This window comes from Komagataella phaffii, chromosome 3, assembly GCF_000027005.1.
Source record: "Komagataella phaffii GS115 chromosome 3, complete sequence".
NCBI lineage: Eukaryota > Fungi > Ascomycota > Pichiomycetes > Pichiales > Pichiaceae > Komagataella > Komagataella phaffii.
This window is the reverse complement of record NC_012965.1, coordinates 1,171,609-1,183,472: the sequence shown is the minus strand read 5'-3', so window position 1 is coordinate 1,183,472 and position 11,864 is coordinate 1,171,609. Positions and strand designations below refer to the sequence as shown.

Genomic DNA, 11,864 nt, shown 5'->3' with positions numbered 1-11,864 from the left:
TCAGGAACTATTGAGGAGTTAATTCAAAGTTAACAATGTTTCGAAGGGGATTGTTTTGATTTCTTTGGGGCGCGTCAAGCAAGAAAATACAGGTTGATTACATAAGACTTTAAGAAATTGGGAACGAGAACCTTTGCAGGAGGCAGCATGGTCCGCCTAGTTATGATTGGTCATGTGATCAAGCATAAATCCGTGTAATTTATTTATACCAAACGACCTTCGTTGATAACGAATCCTTCAAGGGCAGCAATGGCAGCGTACAATCGGTTCTCGGCCTCGGGGAACACCAAAGAACGGTCAGAGTAGAAAACTTCGTCGGTCACTTCCTCTTTATGACGCGGCAAGCAGTGCATGAATTTCCAATCCGGGGCAGCACCTGAAGCCAAGTCACTAGAGATTTGAAAACCTTGAAATTGAGCCAATTTTGCCTTGGATTCTGCTTCTTGTCCCATAGAGACAAAGGTGTCTGTGACAAGGACATTGGCATCTTTGACAGCCTTCTTTGGGTCATGAGTAACTTCCAAAACAGTGTCTGTTTCCTGTGCAATCTGTTGGCCTTTGGAAATAATTTCCTCATCCATTTCTATTCCTTGAGGAATGGCAATTGAAACGTTAATTCCAGAACGAATGGCTGCGATTGCAAGATCATTGATGACATTGTTGGAATCACCTACCCAAGCCAACTTTAGACCTTTGGTGAAGCCGAATGCCTCACGAATGGTCAGAATATCTGTAATAGCCTGCAATGGGTGGAATCTATCACACAAAGAATTTATGATAGGCACTGTGGAATGTTGAGCAAGTTCTTGGATTTGAGAATGTTTATCAACACGGGCAAAGATACAAGACGTCATAGAGGAGATCACTTTCGTAGTGTCATAGAAGGACTCGTTGACTCCAAGCTGAATATCATCCTTACCTAGAAACATGGGGTGTGCCCCGAAATACACTGCTGCTCCCTCGCTGGATATTCTTGTTCTAGTGGATCTTTTTGTAAAAAGAAGGGCTGCAACTTTTCCAAACAGCGACGGTGATACCTGAGAGGAGATTTTGCCTGACTTATATTGTGTCTTGTGGTATGCTGCTCTTTCAACCAATGAACTTAGTTCTTGGTTACTTAGTTCCAAGATGGAGATTAAGGACCTTGGAGGTTTGGTAGTCTGAGCTAGTTTTCTATTTAGGCTTGGAAATCCTTGAGATAACACTAACTTAGGGATCTTAAACATGCTCATTTTTCAGTTGAGGAGAAGTATTTGAGTAATTGTTCACTTTTTACTCATCCAAGCATCGTTAGTTTTCCGCGGTGGAAAAATTTCCTTTTTCAGTCACTTGCAGCTGGATACTAAATTAAGGGAAAGAAAGACGACAAAAGTTCAGATCCCAATTCATTGCCAGCTACTCTAAAGTAATCTATCATGAAGCCAAATCTTTAGATCATTGCTCACACTTTTAGGACTTTCTGTGTTTTTTTTGTCTTTCAAGGCGAACTTGACACTGATTAATGATTGGAAGATGGCTTGAAAGACAAAAGGAAAAACTGGCGGTAGTTTTTGTTACTGTTAGCGGCCAAGCTGTCCATCTTAATTGTGGGTTTGTATTCTGACTACGCTTCCGCGTGGAATTGAAATATACCCGTTTTAATCACAGTTTATAACGTTCGAATGGAACAAATAAAACAATTACATAAGCATAAAATTCTTTGCTCATTCACTACTCGGTTTGGTGCTTACCTCAAATGACTCTTACTTGAAAATAACACCCATGAACCTGCCTATAGAGCCATTGGTCCTGTCAGAAAAAGAAAGAAATGAAGATACCAATGAACTTGTGACACAACTAAAATTGGCTTCCTTGAGAACCAATAAACAGGGTAAAGCCCATCATAACGAGTTTACGATATTTGACAGTGACATCACCCTTGACGGATGGCGTTTTAATGAGTTTGATTATGCTAAGACCAAGATCAGCTTACCAACTAACGCACGAGGGCTGTTTACCAAGACATACAAAGATGGCACTTCAAAGATTATTACTCGAGGTTATGACAAATTTTTCAACGTCAACGAGGTGCTTCCAACTAGACCAGACTGGATTTTAAAAAACACGATAGGTCCATACGAAGTTACGCTTAAGGAAAATGGCTGCATCATATTTGTTTCAGGTCTACAAGATGGCACTATTATCGTCTCTTCTAAGAATTCGACTGGAGATAGAACTGAGTTATCAAGGAACCATGCAAAAGTTGGTCAAGAATATCTATTGAAGCAGCTAAAAGAGAATGGAATAGCGGCTGAATCATTGGCTAAATCACTTTATGAATTGAACGTGACTGCGGTCGCAGAGTATTGTGATGATGAATTTGAGGAACATGTGTTGGAGTATCCAAAAGACAAGGCCGGCCTCTTCTTGCATGGTTTAAATGTCAACAAGCCCGTATTCAAATCGTACCCTATGGAGCAAGTCTGCAAGTTTGCAGACGCCTTTGGTTTTAACAAGGTTGAATATTTGATGAAGGACAACTCGGCTGAGTTGTTTGAGTTTCTAGATGGCTGTTCGACTACCGGAACTTACAATGGAAGAGAGATTGAAGGTTTTGTTATTCGTTGCAAACTGAAAGATTCCGGTCGCACCTTTTTTTTAAGTACAAGTTTGAGGAGCCATATCTATTGTATAGACAGCTCAGAGAACTCACTCGGATGTTAATAAAAGGCAAATCGGTCCGAGAAATGCGCATCACCAAACATAAGAAAGTCTCTTTGGAGTATCTTTCTTTCATTAAACCACTATTAGTTGGGAACACAAAACTATCTGAAGAGTTTCTGCAAGGTCATGGAATTATTGCATTGAGAAAGCTTTTCCTCCAACATTGCGGTATGAAAGGGTATGAAATAGCTAACGAGGAGGACACGGAAGACGAACGAATGAAGGAGTTGGAATTGCAACTCTCTAATATATCACTAACCGATGCAATTTACAAATTTGTCATAGTAAACGTCGCAGTTATTGGTTGCGGAAAAACAACCACATCAATTATGCTTAGTAAATTACTCCCTAAGTGTGGCCATGTTCAAAGTGATAATATTACCAAACCTGTAAAGGACAAATTAACTAGAATGGCTCTTGAAACATTAAGGGACCATGATATGGTAATTATTGACAGGGGCAACCATCTTCTTCGAGAGAGAAAACAGATATTTGATGAGTTTGAAGATCTATATCATGATTACCTCCCAATCAATACGAAGTTCAAGTTTGTCTGTCTGAATTATGTTTCCAACAAAAACTCGCCAGAACTTTGGAACCTAACCAGGTCTCGTATAATTGAACGGGGAGACAACCATCAGACTATCAAAGCGGAAACGCAAGGGGTTAAGTTTGCAGAATCCATTATGAAAGGGTTTATTAATCGGTTTCAACCCGTCGATGTGGATCACGAACCAGACTCCAAATTCAATGTTGTCATTGATTTAGAAGTCCATCCCAACAATTCTTCGAAAAGTAATGCTGTGAAGGTCGTCAATACGCTCATTGAGTATTACCCAGAAGTGGTTTCTCCGGTATCCGATGAGAAAATTGAGCATGCATTTCAGGACGCTTTGGATCATAAACCGGAACTGACTATAAAAGTTGGAAAAGCAAAGACGAAGAAGGTAAAACCTGCTTATGTTGGCATTGGCCTTAGTGACAAAGATAAAGCTAGACTAATGGATGCGATTGAACAATTATTTGCTAGGTGCGCAGCAGAAAACAATCAACCAGTTGACATGTCAACATGGGTCACTCTTAAACAACTAGGAAGAATCCCAGAGAAGTTGCATGTTACTTTGGCACATATTGCGTCAACCAGGGATAAGAAGCTTGGGAAGATATGGAATCGATACACAAATGAGTACTTTTCAAAATTTATCCAAGAAATGAATAAAAAGCTGCCTGATGACTTAAAAGGGTCTCTGCAGACATTACCTAATACAAAAGCGCACATTCGTTTGAAGTCGCTCTGTATCTCTGAAAAGCTAGCCTGCGTTGAAGTGGACATCGAAGGCATTATCAACGAATCCCAGTCAATTACCGTTGAATCGACCAACAAATACCCTCACATTACTCTAGGTACAGTGGATCAAACCATTCCAGCTGTGGAGTCTAATATATTATTACAGGAGTTAATCTCGCATCGTGGATCATCGGAAACCCCCGAAACTCCAGACGATCCAGCCAAAACTCAAATCTCAACTGAAGAAGAAAGTTGCAACAGAAAATATCTCTATACATTTCCACCTGACATCCTATTTAAGGATCTGAACTTGTTTCTGCAGTTCTAGAGCGGTACATACTTAATCTTGCTATATTCTCCTTCCCCCCCGCCCCACTTCGAATACATACTTGCTAATCAGCAAAAAGTAGCGCCCAGCCGGTGTGTGTAGTGTACCCACCACTAGGCATTTCAAATCCTCTATCTAGATCCTCCTCTTTCAGTTTCATTTTGGGTAATAAGTTCAGCTCATAATTCCTCTGTTATCCATTGCCAATTAGACCTTTTGTTCTACTGATTCATGATTAATGTCGCAAAATATCATGGAATTTGACAAGAGTAACACGAATAACCCTAATAATACGGTTGTTACTGGCCCCAACCGCAAAATGACGGTCGAAACAGAGACTGTGGATACCACTAATTTGAACAAGCAGCTTCCCTTGCTTACATCCAATCCAACAAGCACACTAGAAACTCCGATCTCAGAAATCTCTCAGATCAGGGCCCAAGAGAACAACAGTAACACAATGAGTAGTGATGTCGCTCCAGGGAATAACGACTCGGCTACTAAGAAGAATACCTCAAACGAACCTACGATAATCAATACCGATTTGGGAGATGCTGATCTAAAAGCTGGCAAGGTAACATCAAATGATCAGTCCAATTTAAATACCCTAGGATCCCACTCTAGAGCGGCTATTTTTGCTGCGAAGATCCAAGACGCCATCACAAGACAAGACAGCACACAGAACGTAAATGAAACTTTTGTGTATGAGAGCTCTGTTCCTATTGTGTCCAATGCGGATGATCAAAGTCAGCAACAATCAAGTATGGATACTTCCACAAACGTGCCAGAATCGCCCCAGTTGCTCTCATCAAAGTCATCGCTAAAGCTCCCACAGAAAGATTCACAGTTACTTGATGTAGAACCCATGACCGAACTGGGAGCGGGTCCAGTTGCCTCTACTAGTAAAAATTCTCCATTAAAGTCGAAAACTCACTCAGTCAATGGAAGTTTAGATATGACCAACTCACAACTCAATAGATCAGGTCAAAAGAAAACATCATCTCAACCCAATCTACGAACAATTACTTCCAGGTTATTTGAATCAAAGAAGGGACGGCCATATTCCGGACTATCTGATCTCTTTGACGACGACGATAGCTACACGGAGGAATTAGGCTTTAACAGGGATGGCACTATTACCGGATCTTTAGATTCAGGTGCAGAGTTATTATACACTGCCCGTCAACATTCATTTGAAGATGATAATCCTAAGCCTAGCAAATCTCACCACCCAAAACAGGGCTCCATTGTTGAAGGATCCCATAAAAATAGCACCTTCGATGGGAAGTTAGAGCAAGGATTATATGACTATCCTGCATACGGTTATCAAGAACCGCTTTTGTTAGACCATCATGAATGTCCCTTGGAATACGGTTCAACCTCCGTATCTAATAACAATAGACATAAATTAAAAAGACACAGCCAGAATATTAAACCAGACCACTATTATTACTCGCCGCATGATTTCACATCTACCAAGATGACAAGATTACGTCAAGTAAAACATTTTTGTTACACTGCGAGCTTGATATCAGCGTTTCTCATAATGGGGTTTTTATTTGGGTTTTTTATCGCCATCACCAAGCCTTTAACAAACTTCACTGTGGACCGGATAGACAATATCTTACTAACTAAGGAAGAGATAGTTTTCAGTTTAACGGTAAAAGGATTCAATCCCGGATTTGTCGCCATAGAAATAGATGACGTTCTGATTGATTTTTTTGCCAAAAGTTCTCATCTTAACGATGGAAACGAAGATGGCACTCCTTTCACTTTTGATGAATCTTCCTTGGACACAGTGCTTCTGGGCTCCATCAATCGTTTACCTGTTCCACTCGTATTTCAAGGCGGATTTTTTAGTCGAAATCCAGACGAAGATACCACAGAGATCAAAATTTTAAACCCGGCTCAGAAACCACTCCCAGAACCTACAGATAGCACAGTAACAACCACCACTACCACTACCACTAATACACCAGCTTCAGTTACACCCACAAAATCCATTATTACAAGCATTATCACCGATACCCAGACCGTATCAACCACAAATAGTTCTACTATACCGAGAAGTTTGGAAGATGTGACCACCATAAGTTTGCTGCCGATACCGGAACTACAAAGAAGAAGTAAGTCTCCCAGTGAAGACAATAATATATGGGAAATTATCTCAAAATACCCATTCGAGTTGGTTGTCAGAGGGGTATTACTCTATAAACTTCCCTTCAGTCCAGGATACAATTCTTTGTCTATAAACAAGGCCATAATGATAGATCCAGACAATCTAAATGGTTCTGACCCTTAGTGGTTGTCGTTATGTAATCTTTCAAAATAATGTTGTACGAATGCTAAGGGATCGTTCAGTTCAGTCGATTTTCCACTACCTGCACCGGCCGAGAAGCTGATAATCGGCAGTACCAATACATCACTGACAAGCTTGGGCTTTCTCAATTTGGAGAATTCTTTCCAAGTAACTTTGGTATAGATACTACTTTGAATGTAGTCATTAAAATAGGTAAATATGGCATCTGTAAAAATACCAGTACCCGTCCATTGCATAATGGACAAATTCTTATCAGACAGGCCGCCTTCTTCGCTAATGTCAGCTAGTTCCAGTGAGTTTGACTCGGCTCGTTGCAGTGTATCCTCTGTGATTTTGGCGATTAATTCTCTCAAGATTGGGTGACCAGGCTTCGCTTGAATACACCAATTGGAAAATTGTAGACGATGTACGTAATCTTTTTCCAATCTGGATTGTTAGCATCGTTTTGTATTCCAATGATCATCCCGATGCTTTTTGGGGAGACATTTTCAGGAATCCAGTTTGGTACAGGCTGAAGAGGCATAGTATCAACGTCTGCATAGACACCTCCCTTGGCGTATAAAACCAAATATCTGAAGAAGTCCATTTTCAAGATTATGTTGGGAAGCAGCTCGTATGCTTTGATCACTTCTGGAACATTGATATACAGATGGTGAATAAACACACCGGAAGTATCATCGTTAAACAACTCATGAACGAAACCAGGATTCTTCGAAGCCCACTGAGTTTCGCCTTCTTTGAACTTTTCTCCAAACCGATCGTCATTCAAGCCATACTTCCATGTTTGCCATATATAAGCAGGGAATTTGCCGTTTTCATTATAAGGAAACAGATAAGCCAATTTTTCTCTTAAACTTGATCCTGCAGGGGGGTTCCTTAGAAATCTAACCTGTTCCAGTAGATCTGCCCGTTCAGCTTCGAGCTTGCTAATTCTATCATCTTGCTTCGAGAGATACTTCTTTTGAATCTCGTCCAGCTTTGAAGCGAGTTCATCCGTTACTTTTCTGCTATTGTAATTGATCACGTCCTGCGGTAAAATATTGGCATTCTTCAATACTTTCTGAAGGTCTGTGGCGGTGGACTTGCTGGATGAAATCTTTATTATTACCAATATCACCGTTATGAGTCCAACCGTGAGCCAAATTACTTTTCTAAACAGCTGTTGTTGCATTAGGGGGTGGTGTTCAGGGTGTTGGAAGGGCGAGTTTCAATTGAATATCTATATCTGTTTTTGGTCTGAAGGGAAATCATACCGACCGCGATCGCGCTGCAAGAAAATCGCCAACAAAGAAACTTCACATCTTTCGTACATCTTGGACAGTAAGAGAGAATCGACAAGTAAAAAAATACCGAGACGTGCGACACTCAACAAGCACCTAGCCAATTACCTTCAAGGCAAGTTTGATTATCGAACCCCAACACAAACTTATAGGTTTCTACCTACACATTTATAACACAATGTTTAGACCACTAGCATTGAAGCCTTCCTGCCGTGCCATAAACAGAATACCAGTTTGCAGGTTTTCGACGGGACTCATTGCACAGAAACCCACATTGGCTTTAACTTCTGGTTCGATCCAAGGCACACAGTCCAGAAGGATTCAGACTCCCAAGACCAAAGACGTGGGAAGAAAGCAGTGAAAGCGCTCTTTCCAAGGCCACCAAATGGTACCTACTGTCTGAGATCTTTAGAGGCCTTTATATCACTTTGGAAATGTACTTTCGTGCCCCATATACAATCTACTACCCTTTTGAAAAAGGTCCAGTTTCTCCCCGTTTCAGAGGAGAACACGCTTTGAGAAGATATCCATCCGGAGAAGAACGTTGCATTGCCTGTAAGTTATGCGAAGCAGTTTGTCCTGCTCAGGCTATCACCATCGAAGCCGAAGAACGTATTGACGGTTCCCGAAGAACTTACAAGTACGACATTGACATGACCAAGTGTATCTACTGCGGTTATTGTCAGGAAAGTTGTCCAGTTGATGCCATTGTTGAAACCCCTAACGTTGAGTATGCCACCGAAACTAGAGAGGAGCTGTTGTATAACAAGGAAAAATTGCTTGCTAATGGTGACAAATGGGAACAGGAAATCCAGTACGCTTTAGATGCCGATGCTCCATACAGGTGAAGAGCCGTGTTACGGCCTACATAGCAACACCATATATTTATTTTTGATGACAGTCTAGAGTACCCCATTAAATGGAAAATTATCATTACTATTTATAAAGAAATATTACTTATTCTACTTTAGGCAATATTTGGTCGTACATCCCAAAATTATGCATAACGTCCAACTTACTAAGTGGGAAGGGTTTCCCACTATCTACTTCTTCTACATTAATTTTTTGACTCCATTTAATCTACTCCTTAATTTTTTTTTGGGCTCACGGGGAACAGAAACAATTTAGTGATCCAGTAATTCTAAAGGGAAAAGTGTAATTTTCTTTGAAGTGGTTTTTTTTTACTGACAGCATCCTTTATTTCAGTAGATTGACAGCATATCAAATTTGTGTCGGGACCCGTTTCTATTTATAGCCGATCATAAAAGAATCAAGATTACAACAATCTATCAATGAAAATTCTTCAGGTTTCGAAGAAGAACCGATCCCGGAATACCAAGAACCTGTTATTAGACCTCTCCAGCCAACATTCACCTCCTCCGTTGAAGAAAGTCACGATTACTAAGTCCGCCACAGAACTGGAGTTTCCCAAGCGAAAGGGGCTTCCAATAATTCCCAAAGGAACCTTACGGCGTCGTAGAACCACGTTAGCACTGACGATCCCTTCTATTGATGAGAATACTACCCCCAAGATATCAACTACTAATGAATCCCCTTACTCACCAAAATCCTCTCCAACAAATAATAACACATCTACTTCCTTTTGCTTTGGAAACACAGTGATAAATCACAATGCCAGCAAGAAGACAGTTTCGAACCCATATGACAGTGGACCTGTTTGTGTTCTTGAACCCAATCTATATTTATATTCAGAGCCAACCCTTGACCAGCTAGATCGATTCGACGTTGTGATCAATGTTGCCAAAGAGATACCAAATTACCAGCGAGAAATAAGGAATAAGGGGAAAACATACTACTTTGTTCCCTGGACGCACACATCAAATTTGTGTCCTGATTTACCACTCTTGACCTCCGTCATTGAAAACAGTCTTTCCTCGGGAAAAGCAACGCTGATACATTGTCAATGTGGAGTTTCCAGGTCTGCATCTTTAATTGTGGCGTATCTGATGAAGAAGTATGGGTTGAATTTGAACGATGCTTACAACCGTTTAAAGGTCAAGGCTCCGTCAATCTCCCCCAACATGAACTTAATTTTCTATCTGGCTGAATGGGGGAAAACTTTAGAGGCAATCAGCCTACCTGCATCACCTTACAGTACATAGGTGTCAAGCTTACATATAATTGAACGTTGTCGAACGTAATGCGAGTCTTTTAATCTGCTTGTTGTGCTCTTATTTCAATCTTGAGACAGACGGAATTTCACTCTCCTCCACGTCAAAATCTCGTGGACAGCAGGTGTCAATTTTTCCTTCGAGCCTTTCCAAACGAGTTAGTAGTATAACTGTTTTCCAAAGATTCGCTCACTAAACGATTTGCTTCCTCCAACAAGAACATTATTATCATTAATGTCGTCAGCGGATGGACATGTGTCTACAAATGACTCCGCATCTATTCGGCCATCTTTAAATGACCAATCGAATGGATCGGACGAGGAAAGTGGTCCTGTAGTGTCTTCGAGGAGAAATACTCCAGGGATAAACTCCTCAGATTCAGAAGCAGAGACTGACATAGCCGATTCTCCCCCAAGGCCTTCCAAGAGAGGGCGCAGATTAATACGGAAACTGGAATATGACAAGTCACGTAATCGCTCCAACTCAAAGAGTTCTGCAAACGCTTCTGTCACGGTAGCAAAAAATCGAAGCACACCTTCTTCTAGATCTATTTCACCCAAGACCAGTAATCGAAAAGTGTCGTTAAGAGATGCCAATGGAAGAACCAAACTACAGAAAGCTTGCGAAAAGGGCAGATTAGCAGAAGTAATGGCATGCTTAACAAACGGTGCCCGTGTAAACGATAAAGATTATGCGGGTATTACTGCTCTTCACGAGGCTTCATTGAATGGTCATCTTGAGATTGTGGAATTACTTTTGCAGCATGGAGCATTCATAGATGCACTTTCTGTTGATAAAGATACTCCATTGATTGATGCAGCAGCAAATGGGCACGTTGAGGTTGTCAGAACGTTATTGAAGAAAGGTGCTAACCCTCTTATTGTGAACACCAGTAATGACACAGCGCTCTCATCGGCCGAGAAGCTGGACACTCCAGATGCCAAACGTATTATTGAGATCTTAAAGGAATACCATGAGAAACAAAAGAGTTTACACCAAGACATTTCAGATACTACAAGAAAGGTTGTTGATGTAGGAGTAAGTTCTTGGAATCTGAAAGACAAACTATTAAAACAAACCTACATTGGTAATGTCGAATTTGTTGGCAAAGACCTCATATTTTCCGATCAAAAACCAGAACAATTGTCCATTGCAGGTTATCGGGGCCACGAAGAAGTAATTTCAATTATTCTGGGTGTATCCGGGCCTAAATTCATCAACACCAGGGATGCAGCAGGATTGACTCCTCTTATGTACACTGTTGGAAGAGGGCATATTAATTGTACGAGAATACTATTGGAACATGCTGATCCAAGAATGACAGATGAACTGGGCAACACATTGATAGATTATGCTTCTAATGGACCCGTAGTTGATAGTGATGAAATCAATTTGATCAAAGTAAGTATTGATAAGCACGGGGATGGTACTGAAAAACAGATAGTGAAAAAGGAAGAGATTTCAGCAAAGAGGGAGGCAGATTCCTCCACTACCAGGGGGGTAAAGAAAGTGAAAACCAACTCTACGATAGAACCTAAAGCTGATTCTCCAACAGCCCGATCAGCTCAAACCAACTCAACCAGACGGGAATCTGATACTACTGGAAAACCAATTTTACCCGGGTCTGCCGCCACCATAAGAAACTCACCAACTAGTAACTCTAAACCAATACCTAAGGATGATTATAGTAAAGCAAGAGCAACTTCCGTTCAGGCTCCAGTTTTATCATCAAGAAAAACATCCCCCGTGGTCCCTTCCAAAGACTCTGCGATTTCAAGTCCCAAATTATCGGCACATAAATCGGAACCTGTGT

The 11,864-nt window shown here is 40.9% G+C and overlaps 5 protein-coding genes across 5 annotated transcripts; 3 read left to right on the top strand and 2 right to left on the bottom strand.

Moving 5' to 3' along the window:
- Positions 1 to 203: 203 nt before the first annotated feature.
- PAS_chr3_0623 (Ornithine carbamoyltransferase (carbamoylphosphate:L-ornithine carbamoyltransferase)) lies at positions 204 to 1,232 on the bottom strand (the record flags this gene model as incomplete). Its single annotated transcript, XM_002492803.1, has 1 exon — positions 204 to 1,232. The coding sequence occupies one exon, from the start codon at positions 1,230 to 1,232 to the stop codon at positions 204 to 206; it is 1,029 nt and encodes a 342-aa protein (XP_002492848.1).
- Positions 1,233 to 1,761: 529 nt separating this feature from the next.
- PAS_chr3_0622 (tRNA ligase, required for tRNA splicing) lies at positions 1,762 to 4,319 on the top strand (the record flags this gene model as incomplete). The annotated part of the gene is made up of 2 exons (XM_002492802.1): positions 1,762 to 2,590; positions 2,710 to 4,319. 2 exons carry the CDS (start codon positions 1,762 to 1,764, stop codon positions 4,317 to 4,319), a joined length of 2,439 nt encoding a protein of 812 aa, XP_002492847.1.
- A 2,298-nt stretch (positions 4,320 to 6,617) lies between these two features.
- Positions 6,618 to 7,810, bottom strand: PAS_chr3_0620 (Alpha-1,6-mannosyltransferase involved in cell wall mannan biosynthesis; the record flags this gene model as incomplete). The annotated part of the gene is made up of 2 exons (XM_002492801.1): positions 6,618 to 6,987; positions 7,050 to 7,810. 2 exons carry the CDS (start codon positions 7,808 to 7,810, stop codon positions 6,618 to 6,620), a joined length of 1,131 nt encoding a protein of 376 aa, XP_002492846.1.
- Positions 7,811 to 8,097: 287 nt separating this feature from the next.
- Positions 8,098 to 8,767, top strand: PAS_chr3_0619 (Hypothetical protein; the record flags this gene model as incomplete). The annotated part of the gene is made up of 2 exons (XM_002492800.1): positions 8,098 to 8,262; positions 8,297 to 8,767. 2 exons carry the CDS (start codon positions 8,098 to 8,100, stop codon positions 8,765 to 8,767), a joined length of 636 nt encoding a protein of 211 aa, XP_002492845.1.
- A 444-nt stretch (positions 8,768 to 9,211) lies between these two features.
- On the top strand, positions 9,212 to 10,042 carry PAS_chr3_0618 (Dual-specificity protein phosphatase; the record flags this gene model as incomplete). Its single annotated transcript, XM_002492799.1, has 1 exon — positions 9,212 to 10,042. One exon carries the CDS (start codon positions 9,212 to 9,214, stop codon positions 10,040 to 10,042), a length of 831 nt encoding a protein of 276 aa, XP_002492844.1.
- Positions 10,043 to 11,864: the final 1,822 nt, after the last annotated feature.